The sequence below is a fragment of the Nannobrachium achirus genome (genome assembly GCF_963921795.1).
Source record: "Nannobrachium achirus genome assembly, chromosome: 13".
Taxonomy (NCBI): domain Eukaryota; kingdom Metazoa; phylum Chordata; class Actinopteri; order Myctophiformes; family Myctophidae; genus Nannobrachium; species Nannobrachium achirus.
Genome location: NC_137833.1, coordinates 47,730,341 through 47,752,522, shown reverse-complemented (window position 1 = coordinate 47,752,522; position 22,182 = coordinate 47,730,341). Strand labels below are relative to the sequence as shown.

The following is a 22,182-nucleotide window of genomic DNA, read 5'->3' as shown; positions in this document are numbered from 1 at the left end:
CGAGGCCTTGTGTGCTTGTAGATCTGCTGTTTTCACTAGTTTAGTACATTTTATAGATGATAAAGTGTGCTTGTAGATCGGCTGTTTTCACTAGTTTAGTACATTTTATAGATGATAAATAGAAAACGAACGGTTTTGGACATACAAGGTTTCCACCCGACAACGACGATATGCTATAAATATAAGGGGCTGGGAGTGAAAATTATAATGTAGGGGTGCCTCGGATTAAAACAATATTCATGGGGTGCCCTGAGACAAAAAAAGTTTGGGAACCCCTGCCCTATATCCTTGAAAAAGCAATAATGGTATGAAGCGGATTTGTTAAAATTGTCTGATAATAAACAAACTATTAAACAAATATTCTGTTAAATTAATAATTTCACAATATCTTTGATACGTTGTCCAATGTCAAATCTCTATTTCATTGTGTGATGAGATGACACAGTTAGGCGTCAGTGTTCAGCAAACATTTATGAGCTGTAAGCCTGTACAACCTGTAAACTGCGTATTCGCCAGCATGTCATTGTGTGTGGAAGGGAACTTCCTACATTTAACGTTGGCTTTTAAAAACGCAGTGGTTTTAAATAGCCGACAAGTAATGGGAGGTATTTTAACATGTGTGTTTTGTGAAGTCCACATGTGTACACAATCTGTGTGTGTGTGTGTGTGTGTGTGTGTGTGTGTGTGTGTGCGTGCGTGCGTGCGTGCGTGCGTGTGTGCTTAATAACCTGCACTGGGGGTTAGGGGGCCCCCGTCCTGAATAGCCTGCACTGGGGCCCCGCCGTAACTAACACTACATCACTGGTCCTGCATCACCCCTGTCAGTGTTGGGTTTATTTCTTATTAAATAACTGGCTCCTGATTTACACTGAAGGATAATTTATATCATTGTTTGTCGGGTGGAAACCTTGTACGGTATGTCCAAAACCCTTAGTTATGTATTTATCATTTTGAAAAATGATTTAAAATAGTTGCGACCGTCAGGTCGCAGTTACTATCACAACCTCCACCGCCTGTCTGTCCGTCAGTCAGTCTGTCTGTCACGTCACATCACGTCACTGTGATAAAGACAATCTTTCCCACTATTTTTCAGATAATCCACCCCACTATTTTGAGCCATAACATTGTATTTCATGATCATATTTATTTTCTGAATACTTGAATTCATACTCATTTCATGTTGCAGCATGAACATTAAAACAAACATTTACATGCTAGGTATGTGCACTACCTAGTCATTTAAATGTTTGTAGCATTTGGTTTTGGTCAGTATTTCATTACAACAACATAACTTAAATATTTGGTCAAGTCACAAAACACACAGTACAATTGGTCAAATACTTCTTTAATCTCCTTTCAACAATAGCCCAAACAAACACACCTTCTTACCGCCACCTGTTACAGCCTGTGTCTTCTAAAAGAGTCACACATGCGTGCTCTGCTCTTTATATGGGGTGGAGGAGGTAATTGGGCCATACCAATGGCCAGGGGTGTGAGCTTTTTGGTCAGTTTAAAGTTTTACTTCTATGAAAAGAATTGTGGTGATACAAAACATGGTTTATGCTTATCTTAAACATGTCAATGATTTCTGTGGGTTTTTGAAAGAGTTTTCTTTGTTGATGTTTCACTAGTTAGCAAGTGAGTGCATTCAGGTAACCTAGGGCTTTAGTTGGGTGGCACCACCAATTAGGAGTGCAGGTTGAAGTGGTATTTAACTCAGTCTGTATTGAGACAAAGGACAGTGAGGTTGGAGACAGAGAGAGCTCTGTCTGCCTGGTACTGCAGTCTGCTGAGGCTGATCATCTCAGGGCTGTTATGCGTTTCAGCATGTAAGTTTGTTGTTTTCCATTTTTTGAGAAGTTACGTTTTTTTTGTAATTCTTTTTTGGAAAAATGATTTTTGTGAAATAATTTTTTGAACATCTTTTTGAACATGCATTGCAAGAACTAAATAAATCGACTTAATTGGCAATTTTTGTTTGACTGTTCTGTCCACCCAGCCCTCATCGAACGAACTCTTTTACGCATGGTGGCAGTGGTGGGATGAGAGGCGGTCAAGGGTGACAGAACCAACATGCCAAACAAAAACCCTACCAAAGCACGAACGCGCCGAGATGGCAAAAATCAGACCTCCGAGGTGGAGGAGGTCGAAGAGGAGGAGGACGAAGAGGAGGAGGAAGGGGACGAAGAGGAAAAGGAAGGAGTGGAAGAGGAAGTAGCCAGCGGTGGGGGACCGGTAGAGACGGTGGAGAGCCTGAGCCGGACCCTGCAAGCCTTCCTGGAAAAACAACAACAGCGAGAGCAAGCACAGGAGCTCCGAATGTGCAAACTTCAAGACGAATTTGGCCGAATGCAGCAGGATATCCAGCTGGAACGGTTGGACAGAGAGAAAGCGGCAGCCCACATCCTGGCTGGCATGACAACGCCCCCTATTGGTGAACCTGGAGAAAGGCAGCCTGTACTGGCTGCTGGTTCTCTCAGGGATAACCACAGAGAAAGGCAACCGTCAATGGCTGCTGGCCCTCTCGGGGTTGACCACCGGGAAAGGCAGCTTGCTGCTGGTTCTCGCGGGGTTGGCCTCAGAGGAAGGCAGTCTGGCACGGTGGCTGGTTCTCCCCGGGACGCTGTAGACCTCCGAGAAGGTGTACAGGGTCCTTTTAGGTCCTCTCAGGACACTGTAGACCTCCGAGAAGGTGTGCAGGGTTCTCTTAGGTCCTATGGTGACTCCCGTTCTATGGGGGCTCCTGGTGACTTCAGGGGAAGGCATCCGTTCGCGGCGGCCGGTTCTCTGGGGGATCCGGGGGACGCCGGGGAAAGGCGGCCTCACGGGGCAGCTGGTTCTCCTGGTGGGCATCTAATACAACAGCGGTCAACTGGAAAGGGCCCAAAATGCAACCCTACAGAGAGGACGAGGACATTGAACACTACATCTCTACCTTCGAGCGCATTGCAATAGCGTGTCGGTGGCCTGAAGACAACTGGGCCCTGCAGCTTGTTCCCCTCCTGACGGGCAAAGCCAGAGCGGCCTATCTGGCCATGGATCTGGAGGATGCCATGCTGTTTCACCTGGTGAAGGCAGCCATTTTGCAAAAGTTCAAAATCAATCCAGAGACTTACCGTGACCGATTCCGAGCCAGTAAAGTGGAGGCGGGCGAAACCCCCAAAGAGCTTCAGACACGGCTGAAGGAGCTTTATGACAAATGGATGAACCCCAGGCAGAAGTCGAAGGAGGAGATTGGGGACGCCATTGTCATGGAACAGTATCTGCGCATCCTCAACCCCGAGCTACGAACCTGGATCAAAGAGCACGATCCAGTGTCATCAAGAGCGGCAGCCGAGCTGGCCGAGACCTTCATTGCAGCTCGGAGGTCCTCTAAGAGCTACCGGACGGGAAGGTCATCCACGACACCTCTCTCCTCTCACGGTAATTCCCAACCTGGGGGTGGTTCTGGTAGTGGGGGTGGTTCTGGTAGTGGGTCTAGGAACTTTAATAGATCACAAGAAGCCAAGCCCCGTAGTCAGGATCCCCCTGGTAGAAACCCCGATAGGCAAGGTCCCCCTGTGTGTTTCAAATGCGGTCAGCCCGGTCACATTAAGATTGAATGTCCCCTTACTGCTGTTAAGAAGTCACACTTAAGCTCTGTGTATGCACCCTCTGAACAGCACATCGCTACACCAGACAGTACCATTAAAGTATGTATTGCAGGTCATTATTGCAAAGCACTGCTGGATTCAGGAAGTGATCAGACTCTCATTAGAGATGACCATTTGCCCAGTCAGACGTTGGTGAAGGCAAGGAAGGTTGATGTAACCTGCGTCCATGGGGACTGCAAGCCTTATCCAACAGCTGAGTTGTCTATTGAGATAGAGGGACAGGAGTATATCCTCAGAGTGGGCATTGTGTCGCACTTGCCATATCCAGTAGTGCTAGGAAGAGATCTGCCAATACTTTTTGAACTGCTAAGTCAGTTCCAGGTTTCTGACTGTTTTGGTGCCCCAGACTGTGGTTTAAATAGCCCCAAAGAGGCCATGGTAGTTACCAGACCCCAGAGCTCAGCCTTAGATCCAGGGTGGGAGGAGCTACCATTTGATGGGGAGGTGAACCAACCGAATAAGGGGAGGAAAACCCGTTGTCAGAAACGGCAGGAAAAAGTGTGGGGAACTAAATTAATGGAGGAGGAACCAGAAATGCCAGACAAAGTGTTTGACTTATTGCCAAGTGACATAAGTGCATTACAGAGACAAGATGAGACCCTCAAAACGCTTTTTGAGAAAAGTGTTGATGAGGCAGCAGCCTTGCTCCTCCCTGGCAAAGACATGTATGTTTTGAAGGGTCAGATTTTGTACCGGCGCACCAGTAAAGGTGACCAGCTGGTGGTGCCAAAATCTCTGAGGTCTACTGTTTTGCACTTGGGCCACTCTATACCCTGGGCAGGACATTTAGGTCATACAAAAACTTATGATCGTATATGTACACGTTTTTGCTGGCCTCTTATGTGTCTTGAGATTGTTAATTATTGCAAGACCTGTGAAGAGTGTCAGCAAACTGCTCCAGGAAAGAAAGGTGACAGGGCCCCTTTAATTCCAATGCCAGTTATAGATGAGCCCTTTTCACGCATTGCTATGGATGTTGTTGGCCCCTTGGAGCGTAGTTCAGCAGGCAATCGCTTCATTCTAGTTGTTGGTGACTATGCAACCAAATACATGGAAGCTTTTCCCCTTAGAAAGGTTAAGAGCCGGCAGGTTGTTAACTGTCTAATTCAGCTGTTCTCAAGGGTGGGGATTCCTCGGGAAATAATCACAGACCAGGGAGCCAATCTAACTTCTAAGTTCCTGAAAGAGGTTTATAGTTTACTGGGCATTAAGGGAATAAGAACCACCCCCTATCACCCCCAAACTGATGGCATGGTTGAGAGGTTCAACAAAACCCTCAAGGCCATGCTCCGCAAGTTTGTGTCCGACACTGGTGCTGATTGGGACCAGTGGCTTCCTTTCCTGCTCTTTGCCTACCGAGAGGTACCCCAGGCAACAACAGGATTTTCCCCCTTTGATCTCCTGTATGGACGTCATGTCCGAGGGCCAATGGACATCCTGAAAGAGGCCTGGGAAGGAGAGCAAGCAGCCAGGGAAGTTGGCATTATGTCTTATGTGCTGAAGATGAGAGACAAGCTGGAGCAGCTAACTGAATTGGCACATTCAAATGTGGAGAAGGCACAGGAGAGGCAGAAGAGAGGTTATGACAAGAGCAGCAAGCCCCGCACCTTCCAAGCGGGCCAGAAGGTGTTGCTGTTGTTACCCAGCTCTGAAAGCAGTCTCCTTGCTAAATGGCAGGGTCCATTTGAGATCACTCGTCAAATGGGACCCGTGACCTATGAACTTTTCATGCCAGAACGGCGAAAGAAACAACAGACTTTCCATGTCAATCTTCTGAGGGAATGGAAGGAACGGAACCCTCCGTCAAAACAGCTCCTGGCCAGAGTTGTTCCAGATGAGGAAGAGGTGGAGGAGCAGTACTTTCCGGTAGCCTCCGCGTCCTGTACCCTCCCCGACATGAGTCACCTTGTTCCTGTGACGCAAAAGGAACTGAAAAACTGTCTTCCTGAAGCCCTGTTCAGCGAGCGACCAGGACGCACTAACCTGGTCACTCATGACATCCAGCTGTTGACACCAGAGACGGTTCCCATTCGCCAGTCCTGCTATCGAATCCCTGCGACACTGGTCCCGAGGCTGAAAAAGGAGGTGGACTCGATGTTGGACATGGGCATCATTGAACCGTGCACCAGTCAGTGGTGTAGCCCAGTGGTACTGGTGCCGAAGAAGGACAGCCCAGATTTGAGGTTCTGCATCAACTTCATTAAAGTGAACAGTGTTTCAGCATTTGACCCCTATCCGATGCCCCGCGTCGATGAGCTGGTCGAGCGGCTGGGGAATGCTAAATATCTGACTACTCTTGACCTGTGTAAGGGCTACTGGCAGGTAACCCTTACCGAGAGAGCCAAAGACATTACAGCCTTCCGAGTCCCCTCTGGTCTGTATCGCTTCACCGTCATGCCCTTCGGCCTACATGGAGCCGCAGCAACTTTTCAAAGGCTCATGGACAGTGTCTTGAGAGGAGCTGAGGCCTACTCGGCAGCCTACATCGACGATGTGGTCATCTACAGTAACACCTGGGAAGAACATCTCCAGCACCTCACCGACGTCTTCCAGCGCATTCAGCAGGCCGGGCTGGTGATCAACGCAAGAAAATGCCAGCTGGTAAAGTCAGAGGTGAAATACCTGGGCTACGTAATTGGGGGAGGCAAAATCCGCCCACAAGTCGACAAGGTCGAAGCTGTCAAATCCTGCCCACCACCTACTACGAAACGTCAGGTCCGATCGTTTCTAGGTCTCGTTGGTTGGTATCGACGTTTCATATCAAACTTCTCTGAACGAGCCGAGCCACTCACAGCGCTGACCCGCAAATCCTGTCCAGTGAAGGTGAAATGGACCCCAGCTTGTGAAGCTGCCTTTCACAAGCTCAAACAGTGTCTCTGTCAGGATCCGGTATTGCAGAGCCCAGACTTTTCATTGCCCTTTACTGTGCAGACCGATGCATCTCAGGTTGGCCTTGGCGCAGTGTTGCTGCAGGGGAAAGCCGGCGATCAGAGGCCGGTGCTGTATGTGAGCCGCAAGCTCTTTCCCAGAGAGACACGTTATTCGACAATCGAAAAGGAGGCTCTAGCTATCAAGTGGGCCCTTGACACTCTCAGGTATTACATCCTGGGAAAAGACTTTTTGCTAGAGACAGATCATCGTGCCCTCCAATGGATCCACCGAATGAGGGACACAAATGGTCGAATTGCACGGTGGTACCTTTCTTTACAGCCATACAGGTTTACTGTGAAGTACCGTGCTGGTAAAGACAATGTGGTGGCAGATTTCCTGTCCCGCAAAGAGCTGTGAGGGACAGGTCTTGAAGGGGGGGGTGTGTGATAAAGACAATCTTTCCCACTATTTTTCAGATAATCCACCCCACTATTTTGAGCCATAACATTGTATTTCATGATCATATTTATTTTCTGAATACTTGAATTCATACTCATTTCATGTTGCAGCATGAACATTAAAACAAACATTTACATGCTAGGTATGTGCACTACCTAGTCATTTAAATGTTTGTAGCATTTGGTTTTGGTCAGTATTTCATTACAACAACATAACTTAAATATTTGGTCAAGTCACAAAACACACAGTACAATTGGTCAAATACTTCTTTAATCTCCTTTCAACAATAGCCCAAACAAACACACCTTCTTACCACCACCTGTTACAGCCTGTGTCTTCTAAAAGAGTCACACCTGCGTGCTCTGCTCTTTATATGGGGTGGAGGAGGTAATTGGGCCATACCAATGGCCAGGGGTGTGAGCTTTTTGGTCAGTTTAAAGTTTTACTTCTATGAAAAGAATTGTGGTGATACAAAACATGGTTTATGCTTATCTTAAACATGTCAATGATTTCTGTGGGTTTTTGAAAGAGTTTTCTTTGTTGATGTTTCACTAGTTAGCAAGTGAGTGCATTCAGGTAACCTAGGGCTTTAGTTGGGTGGCGCCACCAATTAGGAGTGCAGGTTGAAGTGGTATTTAACTCAGTCTGTATTGAGACAAAGGACAGTGAGGTTGGAGACAGAGAGAGCTCTGTCTGCCTGGTACTGCAGTCTGCTGAGGCTGATCATCTCAGGGCTGTTATGCGTTTCAGCATGTAAGTTTGTTGTTTTCCATTTTTTGAGAAGTTACGTTTTTTTGTAATTATTTTTTGGAAAAATGATTTTTGTGAAATAATTTTTTGAACATGCATTGCAAGAACTAAATAAATCGACTTAATTGGCAATTTTTGTTTGACTGTTCTGTCCACCCAGCCCTCATCGAACGAACTCTTTTACAGTCACATCACGTCACACTTTTGCCCTACCACTCATATCTCCGCCATCGTTGCCCCTATCCATGTGAAATTTTCCACACAAAATCCTTGCCTGCCAATCCACAACCTCCACCCTTCCAGGGACCCCCGCAGCTCCAGGGACCCCCAGGGACCCCTGCCAAAAAACACATTTTTGAACACTTCCACTACAGTTTTTGTCCTAAAATCACACAAATCGCTACACAGTATGTCTACACTCATCTCATCAACATGGATCTGTCCCATATAGCGCCACCATCAGGCTGATTTTCTTAACACATTTTTGGACCTAAAATCACGCTGCGACCTGACGGTCGCTTATCTCCCGATTAGGGAGTCTTACTGGTGTAGATCTGCTATTTTCACTTCTGCTATAACACACATTCTTGTTGAAGCTTTACTTTACAAAAAACTTACAAATCTGAAACTAGATTTCTGCCTGACATTGACAATTATGTTGGCAGAAAGAGGGGTTGTGGGGAACCAGTTACAGGATAAACCAGTGTAATCAGTGTATCTGCGCGGTATCAATGCAGGTGATGTGTACTGTAGAGCAGTGGTTGCCATTAGCTCAAGACCCAAAAGAGTGGCCCAAGGCCCAAACAAGTGAGAATAGACACTTTTTGCTTTTAGAATTATTTTTTGGGGAAAAAAGTGTCATGAAAATGTTACCATTGTTTTCACAATCTTTTGAAATAATAACAATTAAAAAAGCAACAGTATTAGTGGTATTTTCCTTGTGACCCATTAAAAAGTGGCCCGCGACCCCAAACATGGCTTCCAGAGACCTGTGCACTATTTTAGGAAACAACAGACGCTGTGAAGAAGCCACGGTAGTGTGTGTAGCTTTACTGACCGTTGCCCAGCTCCCAGGAGATGTTGTACTTCTTCCCGGCGCTGTACTTGAGCAGGCTCAGCGTGGACGAGGAGTTCCAGGAGTTGTCGGGGTTCCTGTGCAGCGCGTTGAGCCCCAGGATCAGGTGGAGGCCGGCGCACTCAGCGAAGTTGTACAGTTTGTCTAAAGACCTGGCTGGGAGAAACCCACAAAGCAGTTGTAACTTTGGTTCTTCTCTTCTGAAGTTGTACAGTTTGTCTAAAGACCTGGCCGGGAGAAACCCACAAAGCAGTTGTAACTTTGGTTCTTCTCTTCTGAAGTTGTACAGTTTGTCTAAAGACCTGGCCGGGAGAAACCCACAAAGCAGTTGTAACTTTGGTTCTTCTCTGCACTTCTGTCAGGGGTGGAATAAGTACTCAAATGTTTTACTTGATACTTTTACGTAAAAGTATGAATACTGCAGAATGTAGAAATAATAACAATGTAGAAATACTCTGTTAGGCTGAACTTGCCACACCAAAGTATGGTCGCCAGTGAACTCTTTTTGTGCGTGGCTGAATGAAAACGCAGAGAGCGCATTCTGTCCTAGAGCCAGCAACACGCCTGTCACTCACTTCCAGAACCCTCCCTGTTCCGCCTTCGAAAGAACGTACACATTTGGAGATACGAGGTTTCCACCCGACAACGACGATATACTAGTGTTGTTGCTGCTCTTATACCACCATTATTACTGGGGTTGGTGTTGGCCAGACAGTAGCCCCCCGCGGGCCGCAAATGGCCCGCGGGCCGCCTATTGGGGAACCCTGGTCTACTGGCACGAAACCGCTCCATTCCCATTGAAATGCATTGGAGGAATGGGGATTCCACTCTCATAGGTACTTTCATATGGCTTCAGCCTTACAAGTAAAGGTCCGGAATTCAAAATTTACTTGAGTAAAAGTACTACAGTATTGGTATCAAAATATACTTAAAGTACAAAAGTAAAAAGTACTCTTCGTGCAGAATGTCCCATTTAAACTTTTCAAATCAGTCTTTTGAAAATAGCCGATGTACAAGCTCATAATATGTCGCGATGTATACTGTGGGCTGAAGTGGTTAATGTATGTTTTGTAATAATAATCAAAATCTACAAAGTAACTAGTCACTAAAAATAAACGTAGTTGAGTAAAAGTACAATATTAGCCTCCGAGATGTTGTGGAGTAGAAGTAAAAGTATTGGAAATTGTAAACACTCAAGTAAAGTACAAAAACCTCAAAACTGTACTTAAGTAAATCTACTTTACACCACTGGTGGGTACTCATAATGCATGCATAAATTCCCCCTTGAATGGATTGAATTGGATTCTCACTGTGACAGTGTGCTATAGCACTGGTTCTAAATATGGGGTCCAGGGACCACCCTTGAGGGCATTATAGGAGGTCCCCAGCTAAATGATTGATAGTTAGGAAGGTTCAATTTGTACAGTGTAGATTGGGGTCCAAGCAATCTGGGAACCATCAGCAAAAAAATAAAGATTGAATGAATGAGTTTTCCTTAATCTGTCTTGAGAGATTAGGGTCCAAGAGATAGAACACTGTATGAAAGAGGTGTCTGTAGCCTAATCCATATCAAAGTCTCTTCTGTCAGTCAATCAATCAAATGGTCAATCCCAAATATTTTAGCTTGAAATTTGGTGTCTTCCCGGGACCTGAACTTACAAATACAAATACAAAATAAAAAATAAAAATACTAATAATATCCAAACTATCACAAATTGTTTTTGAAACGCAACGCATCCCAAAGCTTTCAGAAAGTTTCTTGGCAGTCTTTTTGGAAAGCATTTCTTTAATTTTGTTTGTATGATAGTTAAAAACAGGATAATTAGTCTTGACCCATAACAAATGGGTCTGCGACCCAAAATAGACACACACAACCCTATGTTAACTACAACACTAGTACAACAGCCTCCCTTGTTGGGGTCGTTACCCTCTCTCGCTTCCCGATCGCAAACACAAGACGACCACTCTCTGCACTTCTTTGAGCAAAAACATTACGTACTGTACATAGTCCATAAATCCACGAGATGTCATGCGCCGTGTTTTGTGGTGCGACGTAGAGGCACGGTCCTGTCACCAAGTTTGTTTTACTCTGTTTAGGGGACCCCTGTCTCTGCTCAACACCTACATCATGTTCCAATTCCTTAAACAGAACCATCAAGTTCTCTAACAGGCCGGTGATCTAAAACAGACACCTGACTGACACCAGAAAGCCCTCCGGGCGTACTTAAAGCATGTGTGACATCTGCGCGTCATCTGAACCATCCCTCAGAGGTAGAAACAGTTCAAAGCAGTGTGATGAATTGCATCTACTGAAAGTGTGTGTGTGTGCGTGTGTGTGTGTGTGTGCAGGGACATGCTGGGCCCCTGATTCAGCCCGGGAAAAAGAGTTGGAGAGGCCCTCATTGTGCGCTATAGAGAGAGATCTCTCTCTATAGCGCTGCTGCTACTCAAAGATTTGTGACAAAGTGACAAGCCAGTGGACCAATTACATGAGTTATATTTCGTCGTTGTCGGGTGGAAACCTTGTATGTCCAAAACCGTTTGTTTTGTATTTATCATTTTAAAAATGATTTAAACTATAGTGAAAACAGCCGATCTACAAGCACACAACGCCTTGCGGGGTGCGAGGCGTTGTGTGCTTGTAGATCTGCTGTTTTCACTACTTTTGTGCGACGGCCTTGTATGATGAAGCAGGGCTTTGCTTTGCGAAAAAATTTGAAACTTGGAGATACAAGGTTTCTGCCCGACAGTGACGATTTACTTTGTTGGCCGCCCAGCCCCCTAATGGCCGGCCTGGAACAGCCGGGAATGAACCGGCCGTTCGGGAGTTGTCCTGCTTTTCCCAATGGCCAGCACGTCCCTGTGTGTGTGTGTGTGTGTGTGTGTGTGTGTGTGTGTGTGTGTGTGTGTGTGTGTGTGTGTGTGTGTGTGTGTGTGTGTGTGTGTGTGTGTGTGTGTGTGTGTGTGTGTGTGTGTGTGTGTGTGTGTGTGTGTGTGCGCGCGCGCGAGCACGTTTGTGTGGCTGCGTTTGTGTGGATGCGTGTTTGCTCCAGTATCGCAGGCGGCACGTTAAACCGTACGCTTTGTTGTTGAAAACTAACTTAGGGCATCTACGAGCTCACAACGCTTCTCTAGCGATGGGACGATCGTTTATCGTGATAAAAAAGCACTCACAATAATCGTATTGTGGAAATTCAATTTCTCGTGAAATGATCCTGTCATGCACTGGGATCAATTCAACATATATTTGTCGGGCTGCATATCCGATACCATTTAAACCCTCTATAATTGGTAAAACGGACCTGAAAATAGGGTTGTTCGATATGGCCAAAAAATAAAATCTCGATTATTTTCTCTGAAATCCCGATTTTCGATTTCGATTTCGATTTTTTGTTAAAAGAATAATACATTGTTTCAACTATTTTGTTTTCATTTAAAAAATGCAAGGAAATGATTTTTTTTTTCATTATTGTTTCATTTTTTGATTTTTTTTATATAGCCAAATAGCAAAATGCAATAAAACAATAAGGGTATTAATAATAATAACTTTAGTTGTGCAACAATCACATACAACTTAGCGTCCTTAGTGTTTCATTATCAATAGTGAGTGACAAAACAGCCAAAACAAGCCAGCTCTTGGAGGCTGGTGAGGCATTTTGGTAGGCATTTCGCCTACCAAAATGTAATTCCTGGCTACGCCCCTGCCCTGCACCACTCATGCACGGAGATGTTGACTGATTGTAAACGGAGGCGAAGCGCTTCGCTTCCCGACGCAAAATTAACACAGTGACAGGGACAGTAGGAGTAGACTACAGTCAGTAGGTGGGTAACACAGAATTAATAAGCTTCTTTCAAACTACAACAAGTAAGTAAGTTTACCAGCTCAGCAGCGTTTTGTTCTGTTTGCTGCTTGAACCATCGCGAGTGAGCGCAGTGCGGTGGTGAACTCTGCTCAGTCTGACGTGCGCTAAACGCGCATCAAAGAAATTACACATCAGATAGAAAGTAGTATTAATTTGGTGTCGGACCTTGTCGTCCTGCTTTAGGAGGACGGGGCTGTGTACTTTTTGCGCGTGCAAGGCTCCAATGAGTAAGAATTTCCCTAATTAAAGTGAAAATCGATTTTACGATTTCCATTTTTTTAAATCGTCCAAAGGAAAAAAAACGGGTTACGATTAAAAATCGATTAATCGAACAACCCTACCTGAAAATAACGTATTTTTTCACACTCTACCAAATCTCTTTGCCAAAAAATTGACGATCTTTTTTTGGCAAATGTTCCGCCCCAGGATAATGGATGTTGGGGATATTTTGATTATTGCGATAATATCGTAAGTGACATGGCATTTTCAAATCTTCCCATCCCTAGTCCCGAGGGAATGCGCTGTGAGCTTGAAGATCTGCTACTTTCACCATATATATACCGTACATATATATACTATTTTCTTCATTTAGGGCTGGTACAGTACACATTGTAGTACAGGGGCTAATACTGATATTTTCACAAATTGGTACCACCCAAGGTGACCGTACGTTTTTTACATTTTTGTCTTCCTACATGTCTCTAGTTTACGTTTTGGTATGATAACCCTTTCTGAGAAGTAGCTTAATTGATGTTATCAGCCGCTAGAGTCTCCCATCGACTTTCTATACAGGAGGAAAATACCCAGAAAACATTTTTTTTCTGGGTATTTAAGTAGGATGTGAGGGGTCTAACTAGGGGTTTGTCATGATGCTGAATCCATTGCAAGCATTTGTTTTGCACTAAAAACATTCCTTGGGCTACAAATGGACCCAGAAAACGATGGTTTAGTGATGAAAAGTGATGAGTCATCACTTTTCATCAGTTTCATCAGTTTTGTGGGCGTTTTCTGGGGCCATTTGTAGCCCCAGGGGGGGTCCCCAGATGATTAACTATAATGTGCAACATTTTTTCTCCCTCAACAGTAATCACACCAACATAACGTTTAAGTGTATAGAGTGTATCTGCACATTTCTAAAGTGACAATTTAAGGACTTTTTAATACCTCTAAAATGACAAATTAAACATTGGACATACTTGCGAGGCGTTGTGAGCATGTAGATCTGTTATTTTCAATATAGAACTGTGTTATACAAAATGTAATGCCTCAACTCCTAGTGCTCGTCAGGGTGGAGGGTCCCCAGTTGAAATATGATTATTGTGGGGGTCGCGGCATGAAAGGGTTGAGAAACACCGCTCTAAACAACCAATCCCTGAGCGTCATGCTGCTAATGTCCATTCTCGCAACATCACTCCCTCCCATTGGCAAAAACACCACAAGTGGTGGCTCTCGTCTCGTCTACAACTCGGCTATGAGTCCTGTGAAATGTCGTGTGATCCCTTCTCGGGGATCAATGGTGTAGTGAGAACCACATCGATATGATGACAACCGATATAAAAAAAAGACGCTCATATAGAGTGGAATACTTTAACGGACCGACAAGTCCCCGACCACTTCCATGTCGTACTATGTGTTCCTGCCTTTAGCAAACATTCGCCCATAATGACATTATGCCCAAAATAGGGATGCCATGTTGAAAGTGGCCATGATGAAAGTGGTTAAAAATAAATAAACAAATAAAACATAATCATCTGGGAAATATTGGCTCCACTGTGTTTGAGCAGAAAGCGTGAAGAGGAAAAGCAGGCAAAGGCTGTCTGTTCTTGAGAATTTAAATCAGCACTGTATGTCTACACCAGGGTTTCTCAAAGTGGGTGCCGGGGCACCCTAGGGTGCCGTGACGCAAGTCCAGGGGTGCCTCAGAACATTTTGATCGTATTTGGAATTCATCAATATCACTTCAGTTTAAACATTTATACTTAAAATAGACCCGAGTTGCACTGTACTTGGTGCAATCCTTTTCAGCCTAGAGTAGACCAACAAATCTCTCAAAAATAGCAGATCTACAAGCTTCTCAACATGTCACAATTATTACTTATGGACTGCAGCTTTAAGGACTACTAAATGTATCAATTGACCCCTGACTGCATTTCTAAACTATGTTGCTGAACTTTTATTTTCATTTTTATTTTTTAAGATTTGTTTTTTGGGCTTTTTAGTAGACTGATAGGAAATGGGGAGAGAGATGGGGAATGACATGTGGCAAAGGTCGTCCGGATCGGGAATCGAACCGGCGACGCCAGCAGGCATCATAGCCTAGTACATACATGGGCAACTGGCGGCCCGGGGGCCACATGCGGCCCCCACCTTCACTAAATGTGTCCCTCAGCTGGTTAACATCAAAACAATCACATATTATTGATTTCAGCTGTTACAATTCCAAACATACAAACATGACTGGGCTGAATTTACTCAAGTCTATTTGTAGCTTAATGACTAGTATAGTAGTATTCAAATGTTAGTCGTCTTTTTTTTATGTCCAACGTATTTGTATTTACGTTTTACGTTCATAAATTAACATAAGTATAACTAAATGCATTTGAAATTAATGTTAGATTTAAGGATTCCAATTAAAAAAGAACAAAGAATTATTCAGGATTCCAATTCAAAAGAAGCAAACATAGCCGATCTACAAGCTCAAAACGCGCCACACTGCGACCCTTTTGAGCTTGCAGATCAGCTATTTTTGCGTCTTTTGTATTCTTCTTCTTTCGTGTATCATCGTCCTGACAAAGTATAGGATGTAGCAATATGCAATGTGGCCCCTCTGGAGTGAAGTCAGAAATATAGTGGCCCTCTCTATCATCAAAGTTGCCCACCTCTGGCCTAGTATGTGGTACGTATGCGCCTGGACCACTAGGCCAGCGGGCGCCCCATTCATTTTTATTTTCAAAGGTGGGCATTTTTAAAGTCCACGCCCCTGCCCCATGCCAACCATGTGTGGGTTTTATTTTTATATATATTTTTAATATATACCCATTATTCTTATTATTGGCAGAAGAATCGTTTGATGATCAGGTTTTATTCTGCCATGTAAAACGTAACGCGAAACATCAGGTTCCATCTGATGTCATATGTTCCTTAAATGCTTCACCACTCAGACCTGGATCCCAGTTAACAACCCACGTTGTGTGTGTGAGCGCACACATGCGCATGCTCACACAAGTATGCCATGTGTCATATCTAGTACACAGTGTTAATTCTTTCAGCATAGTCTTGTCTTAGTCTTCTGAAATTGTTTTAGTCTAGTCTAGTCTGAGTCGACTAAACATCAAAATATTTTAGTCTTAGACTTTTGGGATTAGTCTTAGTCTTTTAGTCTTCGTCTTTTAGGCTTTCTTTTAAGTCTTTTGGGCTAAATATAACCACATAACTCTGAATATGTCATTGTCTTCTTTTCTACTGCCTGTTACTTGGTCAAACTAAACCATACATAAAAGATGTATTTGGCTTTAATTTCATTGCAGTTACGTAATTATGTGGGATAGGAGAGATAACAGGCCAACGTTGAATCCCAAAAAATATTCTACATTCTACATAGTGTAGACTTCTTGTAAATTAAGTAATGCAGATGTTTAACAATAATGTAACTCTTGAGAGTGTGAAATGAAACCAAATGGACCCGTATGGGTCCATTTGGATAAAGATATATAAGGGTCCATTTGGTAACTTTCCATCATTTAGCTGGGGACCAGCTAAAACCCCCTCAATGACCACTGGTGGTCTCCGGGCCACTAGTTATAAACTATACTAGTGCATCAAAGGCAATGGTTCACAGCAACTCTATAATGTACTACAACAAGATTTGTAATGCCCTACGATTCTGGCCAAAAGCAATAGTCTGTGAGTGACCAGCAATTAAGTATAGTGATTTTTAACACCTTCTAAGCCACGGGGAGCCCCTTAATGTTAAAACCGTACTATATCGCACATCCCCCCAGGGACTCTCAGCCACGTCGTACATTCCCGGACTTTGTCTTTAAAACCGGAATAAAAGCTTTTGATCCGAAAATCGGCGATCGTCTAACCTTCCCTAGTCACCACTCGTGCACTGATAGCTCATGCAGACCGTGCATGAAGCAGAGGTGACGTCAGCGCCTCTCCTTCTCCAAGGCTACTCCCAGCCATCCGTTTGCTGTCTGCACACTCGAGCTCCTACAGCAGCCATGCTTGGGGCTATGCTAGCGAAACTTTTCAGTTCTGTTCTTCAGTCACACATGGACTATTTGCGGGGACATTTACGTGAAAGGATCGCGCACGCGAAACGCACGGGGACATCGACGATCGGCCAAAACCCCCATTCTATCCCAACGGAAATCGAGAAAATCATGGTGAGTTACTGGCCTGGGGAAAAAAAAAAAAGAAAAAACAGCGGCGCTGTTCAAGATGGAGGGGCTGCGGGGTCATGTTTATAAACATAATATTATGTCTCAGATCACAATACAATAATAGAAATGTCACGGCTAATCTACCAACCACCATTCTATTTCGGACGTCAAGGTGTTAACTTACATCATCATAGAAAGAAAGTGTTGTCAATATGGGTAATACCTTCAAACTACCGCTAGGGTGCCGTATTGAGGTAGGGTAAGTGATATACTGTATACTTTTAAATATGTCTTAAATAGCTTTATATTCTGATAGTAATCTTTGCTAGAGCATTTTTGTTTTTAGTCTCCCTGTCTCTCTTTCAGGTTTGGATACCACTTTCATCCAATCAGGAGGGAGAACTCACACAGGAGACACGATAATTGGAAGAGGTGACACAAAGAATTGGAACTGGAACACATTCAATTTTAAGCTGAAAATGGTTACTATTTCCTGATTGGCTGAAATTGGCAGCCCACCTGGAAATGTACTTTCTGTTTACTAAGGATCTAGAGAGACAGGGATACCCTGTTACTGAACAAACACTCCATAGCAGTGATTACCATCAGAATATAGAGCTTTAACTGTTTCACAAAAAGTGTTTGTGTGCATATGTGTGCATGTGTACATGCTCATCATTATAGGATGCCAGGTCAACAGATGAACCTGGCATCGGTCCACATAACATGCAATCTAATTACAGTTGTGGAAAAAGTACAAACATGTTGTACTTAAAAGACCGGCTGACACGCCCAGAAGTTTAACATTATGATACAGTAGGTCACGTGGTCTTTCTCCAAACAGTCTGAAAAGGAGGCGGGCCGTATCAGTAAGTAGTGAATGTATAATTCGTCCGCCGTGCGGTGCCGCGCACAACGTGACGCATTGTTGTTAGCTTGTAGCGCCGCACCGCACGGCTATTTTCGAGAGCTAGTGTGTGTGTGTGTGTGTACACGCGCGCACGTCTCTCTCACACACACACACACACACACACACACACACACACACACACACACACACACACACACACACACACACACACACACACACACACACACACACACACACACACACACACACACACACACACAACACACAGAGTGTATGAGCCGCGGACTTCAGTGCGTGCATGCTCCGGTGTTCTAGGGGAAAGACAGCAGGAGATGGCTGCTAAAAGGGCTCAGGCTCAGAGCTGGGGAGAAGGAGAAAGTTGGACCCTCGTACTCTTTAGGCGGGCCTAAAGAGCCAGAATCAGCGAAAATCTGCGCTAATACTTTTAATCCTTTCATAATGATTAAAGCTAATTAAACCTTGCGGGCTCTACGGGCATGGCAGCGCGGTACAGCGGGAAATCTACGGTCTCTACGGGGATCGCGAGGTATGAGTTAATTAGCTGGTTTGGCCGTGTCAGCCGGTCTTTAAGTAAAAGTATCAATACTGCAATGTATACATACTCTGCTGCAAGTAAAAGTCTGGAATACAAAAGTAAAACTACTAAAATGTTTGAAATAGCCAATCTACAAGCTCACAACATGTCGCATCGAGTTGTGAGCTTGTAGATCTGCTATTTTCAAATAGCCTATGTAGAAAATTGGGCTAAAGTGGTTCATGTATGTTTTAATACAATAATGTATATTTGCAAAATAACTAGTAACTAAAGTATTCAAATAATTGTAATGGAGCAAAAGTACAATATTTTCCTCTGAGATGTAGTGGAGAAGTAAAAGTATTGAAAATTGGAAATACTCAAGTAAAGTACAAATACCTCAAAATTGTACTTAAGTGACTTAGTTACTTTACACCAGTGGTTCTCTTTTCAGGCTGCGACCCAAAAATAATCATATTTTAACTGGGGACCCCCCCACCCTGACGAGCACTAAGAGTTGAGGCATTACATTTTGTATAACACGGTTCTATTGTGAAAATAGCAGATCTACATGCTCACAACGCCTCGCGTTGCGAGGTGTTGCGAGCATGTAGATTGTCTACTTCCACAATTTCTGTCTCCAATATTTGAGAATTTGGCCAATGTTTAATTTTTCAGTTTAGAGGTATTAAAAAGTCCTTAAATTGTGACTTTAGAAATGTGCAGATACCCTCTATCTAACATATAATTTTCCGAATGTCTGTCTGTCTGTCTGTCTGAGTGTCTGTCTGAAACCGCGTTTCTCCTCAGTGGCTGGAGCAATTGATCTGAAATCGCATCACCATCAGCATATGAACACACCTGACATAACTGTGAAGCCCGTTTGTCACTTTCACAAATCGTATGCTGTATAATTGCATTTTTATGGTGTATCTATATCTATTTAGCCTACAGTACCTTTTGTGACCACACATGTTAAGGGAGGGGCGCTGTTGTTCAGGCCATGCACAATCACACACAAACCCACACACACACACACACGCACACACACACACACGGGGGGGGGGGGGGGGGGAAGTGTGTGTGTGTGTGCAGGCGGGCAGGCGGGCGGCGGGGGGGGGGGGGGGGGGGGGGGGGGGGGGGGGGGTGGTTCTGGCCCTGTTACAGATGTTGTCCAAAATCATGCAGATCGGTACACAGTATCTCTGTAGCCGTTAAATGGAACGGGTATTTCTTACATTGATGCTCCTACATATTAGCATGCAAGCACCAGTTAAAGTTACTTTCCATCCCTCATATACTGTGTGCACAGTGCACATCCCATAATCCACACACTGCACATCATTTCGGAGCTCATATCTTTGAACGGGTAAGGGCTAGTACACTTAAACTTAATGTTGGTTTGTTTACTGTTGAGAGAGAAATAGGGCTGTCACGATATGACATTTTTACATGACGATTAATTGTCACTCAAATAATTGGCGATTAACGATTTAATTGTGTTTTTGTCGTTGATAATTACATTTCTGTTTGGCTTTTAGGCTTTGAAGTTGTATGGTAGATATGACACATAACCTAAATATACAAAGAAATTACTGACATATTTGACAACTTACTACTTAAAAAAATAACTTTGATAGAGGTATGAGTTAATTAGCTGGTTTGGCCGGGCGGGGCGGGCGGGGGGGGGGGGGGGGGGGGGGGGGGGGGGGGGTGGTTCTGGCGATGCGACGCGTTGTGAGCTTGTAGATCTGCTATTTCCACTATTTCGGACATTTTTCAACATTCACGATTATGACGATTATGACAAAATAATTGCGATAATGTCAAATAATCACGATTAGACGATTATGTAATAATTGTGACAGCCCTAGAGAGAAAACAAACGTTGCACATTAATTTAAGTTAATCATCTGTGGACTCCCCAAAATAGTTTGGGGACGACCCACAGGTTGAGAACCACTGCTTTACACAACTGTCTATTAATTACATGTGAACCTTTGCATGGGCCTTGCAAGGTCAGCGGGGCCAGTGGTCCACGGTGTTCCTCAGTGAGAATCCAAACAGACTGATATTCCCATCATGGACACCTGTGGAGCCCTGTGGAGCCGGCTCTCTGCAGGGCCCGGATGGCGGCCATCTCTGCTGTACTTTTACACATGACTCTGTCACTCACGTTTATAACTGCTGTCATCGCCGCGGAAACCCGGCCTCTGACCCGACCCGGGGAGGGCAAGAGTTGAGCCCCGGACCGATATATTTTCAGCCCCGCCGAACCTTTTCCAAAGTTTTCGAAAGTTTTAAAAAAAAGGGGGAAAATAAGAATTGCAGATACACAGTATGAGCTTTAACGTGTTACATCAGCTATTTTGGTGGAATGTTTGAATAGGGCTTTAAGTGTTTAAGTGTGTATTTATAATTACTTATGCAGTTATAGACTAAATTAAACTGCAGTTTAATTGTATCGTTGTTGTCGGGTAGAAACCTTGTATGTCCAAAACTGTTTGTATTTATCATTTGAAAATGATTCAATTTGAAAATGATTTAAAATAGTGAAAATAGCAGATCTACAAGCACACAACGCCTCGCACCGCGAGGCGTTGTGTGCTTGTAGATCGGCTATTTTCACTAGTCTTGTGCGACAGTCTTGTATGATGAAACAGGGCTTTACCAAAGAAATGTACACATCTGAAACTTGGAGATACGAGGTTTCTGCCCGACAGCGACGATATACATACTTGATTCATACAGTATATGCCGCTCGAGTCCTTACCAATACCAACAGAGTGGATCACATAACTCCAGTACTTAGATCTTTCCTCTGGCTCCGTACACTACTGGTTTATATATAAGGCACTGAATGATTTAGGGCCAAAACACATTTCTAATCTTGTAGTACATCATGAAGCATCCAGACCTCTCTGGGTCTTCTGGGACAGGATCTGCTTTCTGTCCCAGAATCGGGCGATAACCTGGAGAAGCAGTGTCCAGGTCACCAGCCACATATAAAACCAGGGACGTGCTGGCCATTGGGAAAAGCGGGACAACTCCCGAACGGCCGCTTCATTCCTGGCCGGTCCAGGCCGGCCATTAGGAAAAAATTTAACTATTTGCACAAAAGTAAAAATTAAACTGTTTGCACAAAAGTAGTGAAAACAGCAGATCTACAAGCACACAACGCCTCGCGGTGCGAGGCGTTGTGTGCTTGTAGATCGGCTGTTTTCACTAGTTTAAATCATTTTTAAAATGATAAATACAAAACAAACGGTTTTGGACATACAAGGTTTCCACCCGACAACGACAAAATATAACTCATGTAATTGGCCCACTGGCTTGTCACTTGTCATGATCTGAAATGGCAAATCTTTGAGTAGCAGCAGCGCTATAGAGAGAGATCTCTCTCTATAGCGCGCAATGAGGGCCTCTCCAACTCTTTTTCCCGGGCTGAATCAGGGGCCCAGCATGTCCCTGTCTGGAACAAACTCCTAGGAAGCTGCAGGCCTGCTACGGCAATGTAGAGATTCTTTGTTAGGGTGCACAGTCTGCACACACACCAAAGTATGGTTTGCCAGCTGATAAGCGGATTCTGCCAAGGCATTCCAATGGGAATGGAGCGGATTTTTTGAGAAATCTGCCATTGGGGATTTCTCCAATAATTTGCTCCATTCACATTGAAATGCATAGGCATAATCCGCTTATCAGCGTATTATTTGTGTG

General features: G+C 44.2%; 1 protein-coding gene across 1 annotated transcript in view; it reads right to left on the bottom strand.

The window, feature by feature from the left end:
• hpse2 (heparanase 2) overlaps positions 1–22,182 on the bottom strand; it is a gene marked incomplete at both ends in the record, with an annotated part of 187,045 nt that overhangs the window by 84,564 nt on the left and 80,299 nt on the right. The window contains one exon of the mRNA XM_080740808.1: positions 8,791–8,964. Within this exon, the coding sequence (XP_080596934.1) occupies positions 8,791–8,964 (174 nt within the window). The remainder of the gene's footprint in view (positions 1–8,790; positions 8,965–22,182) is intronic.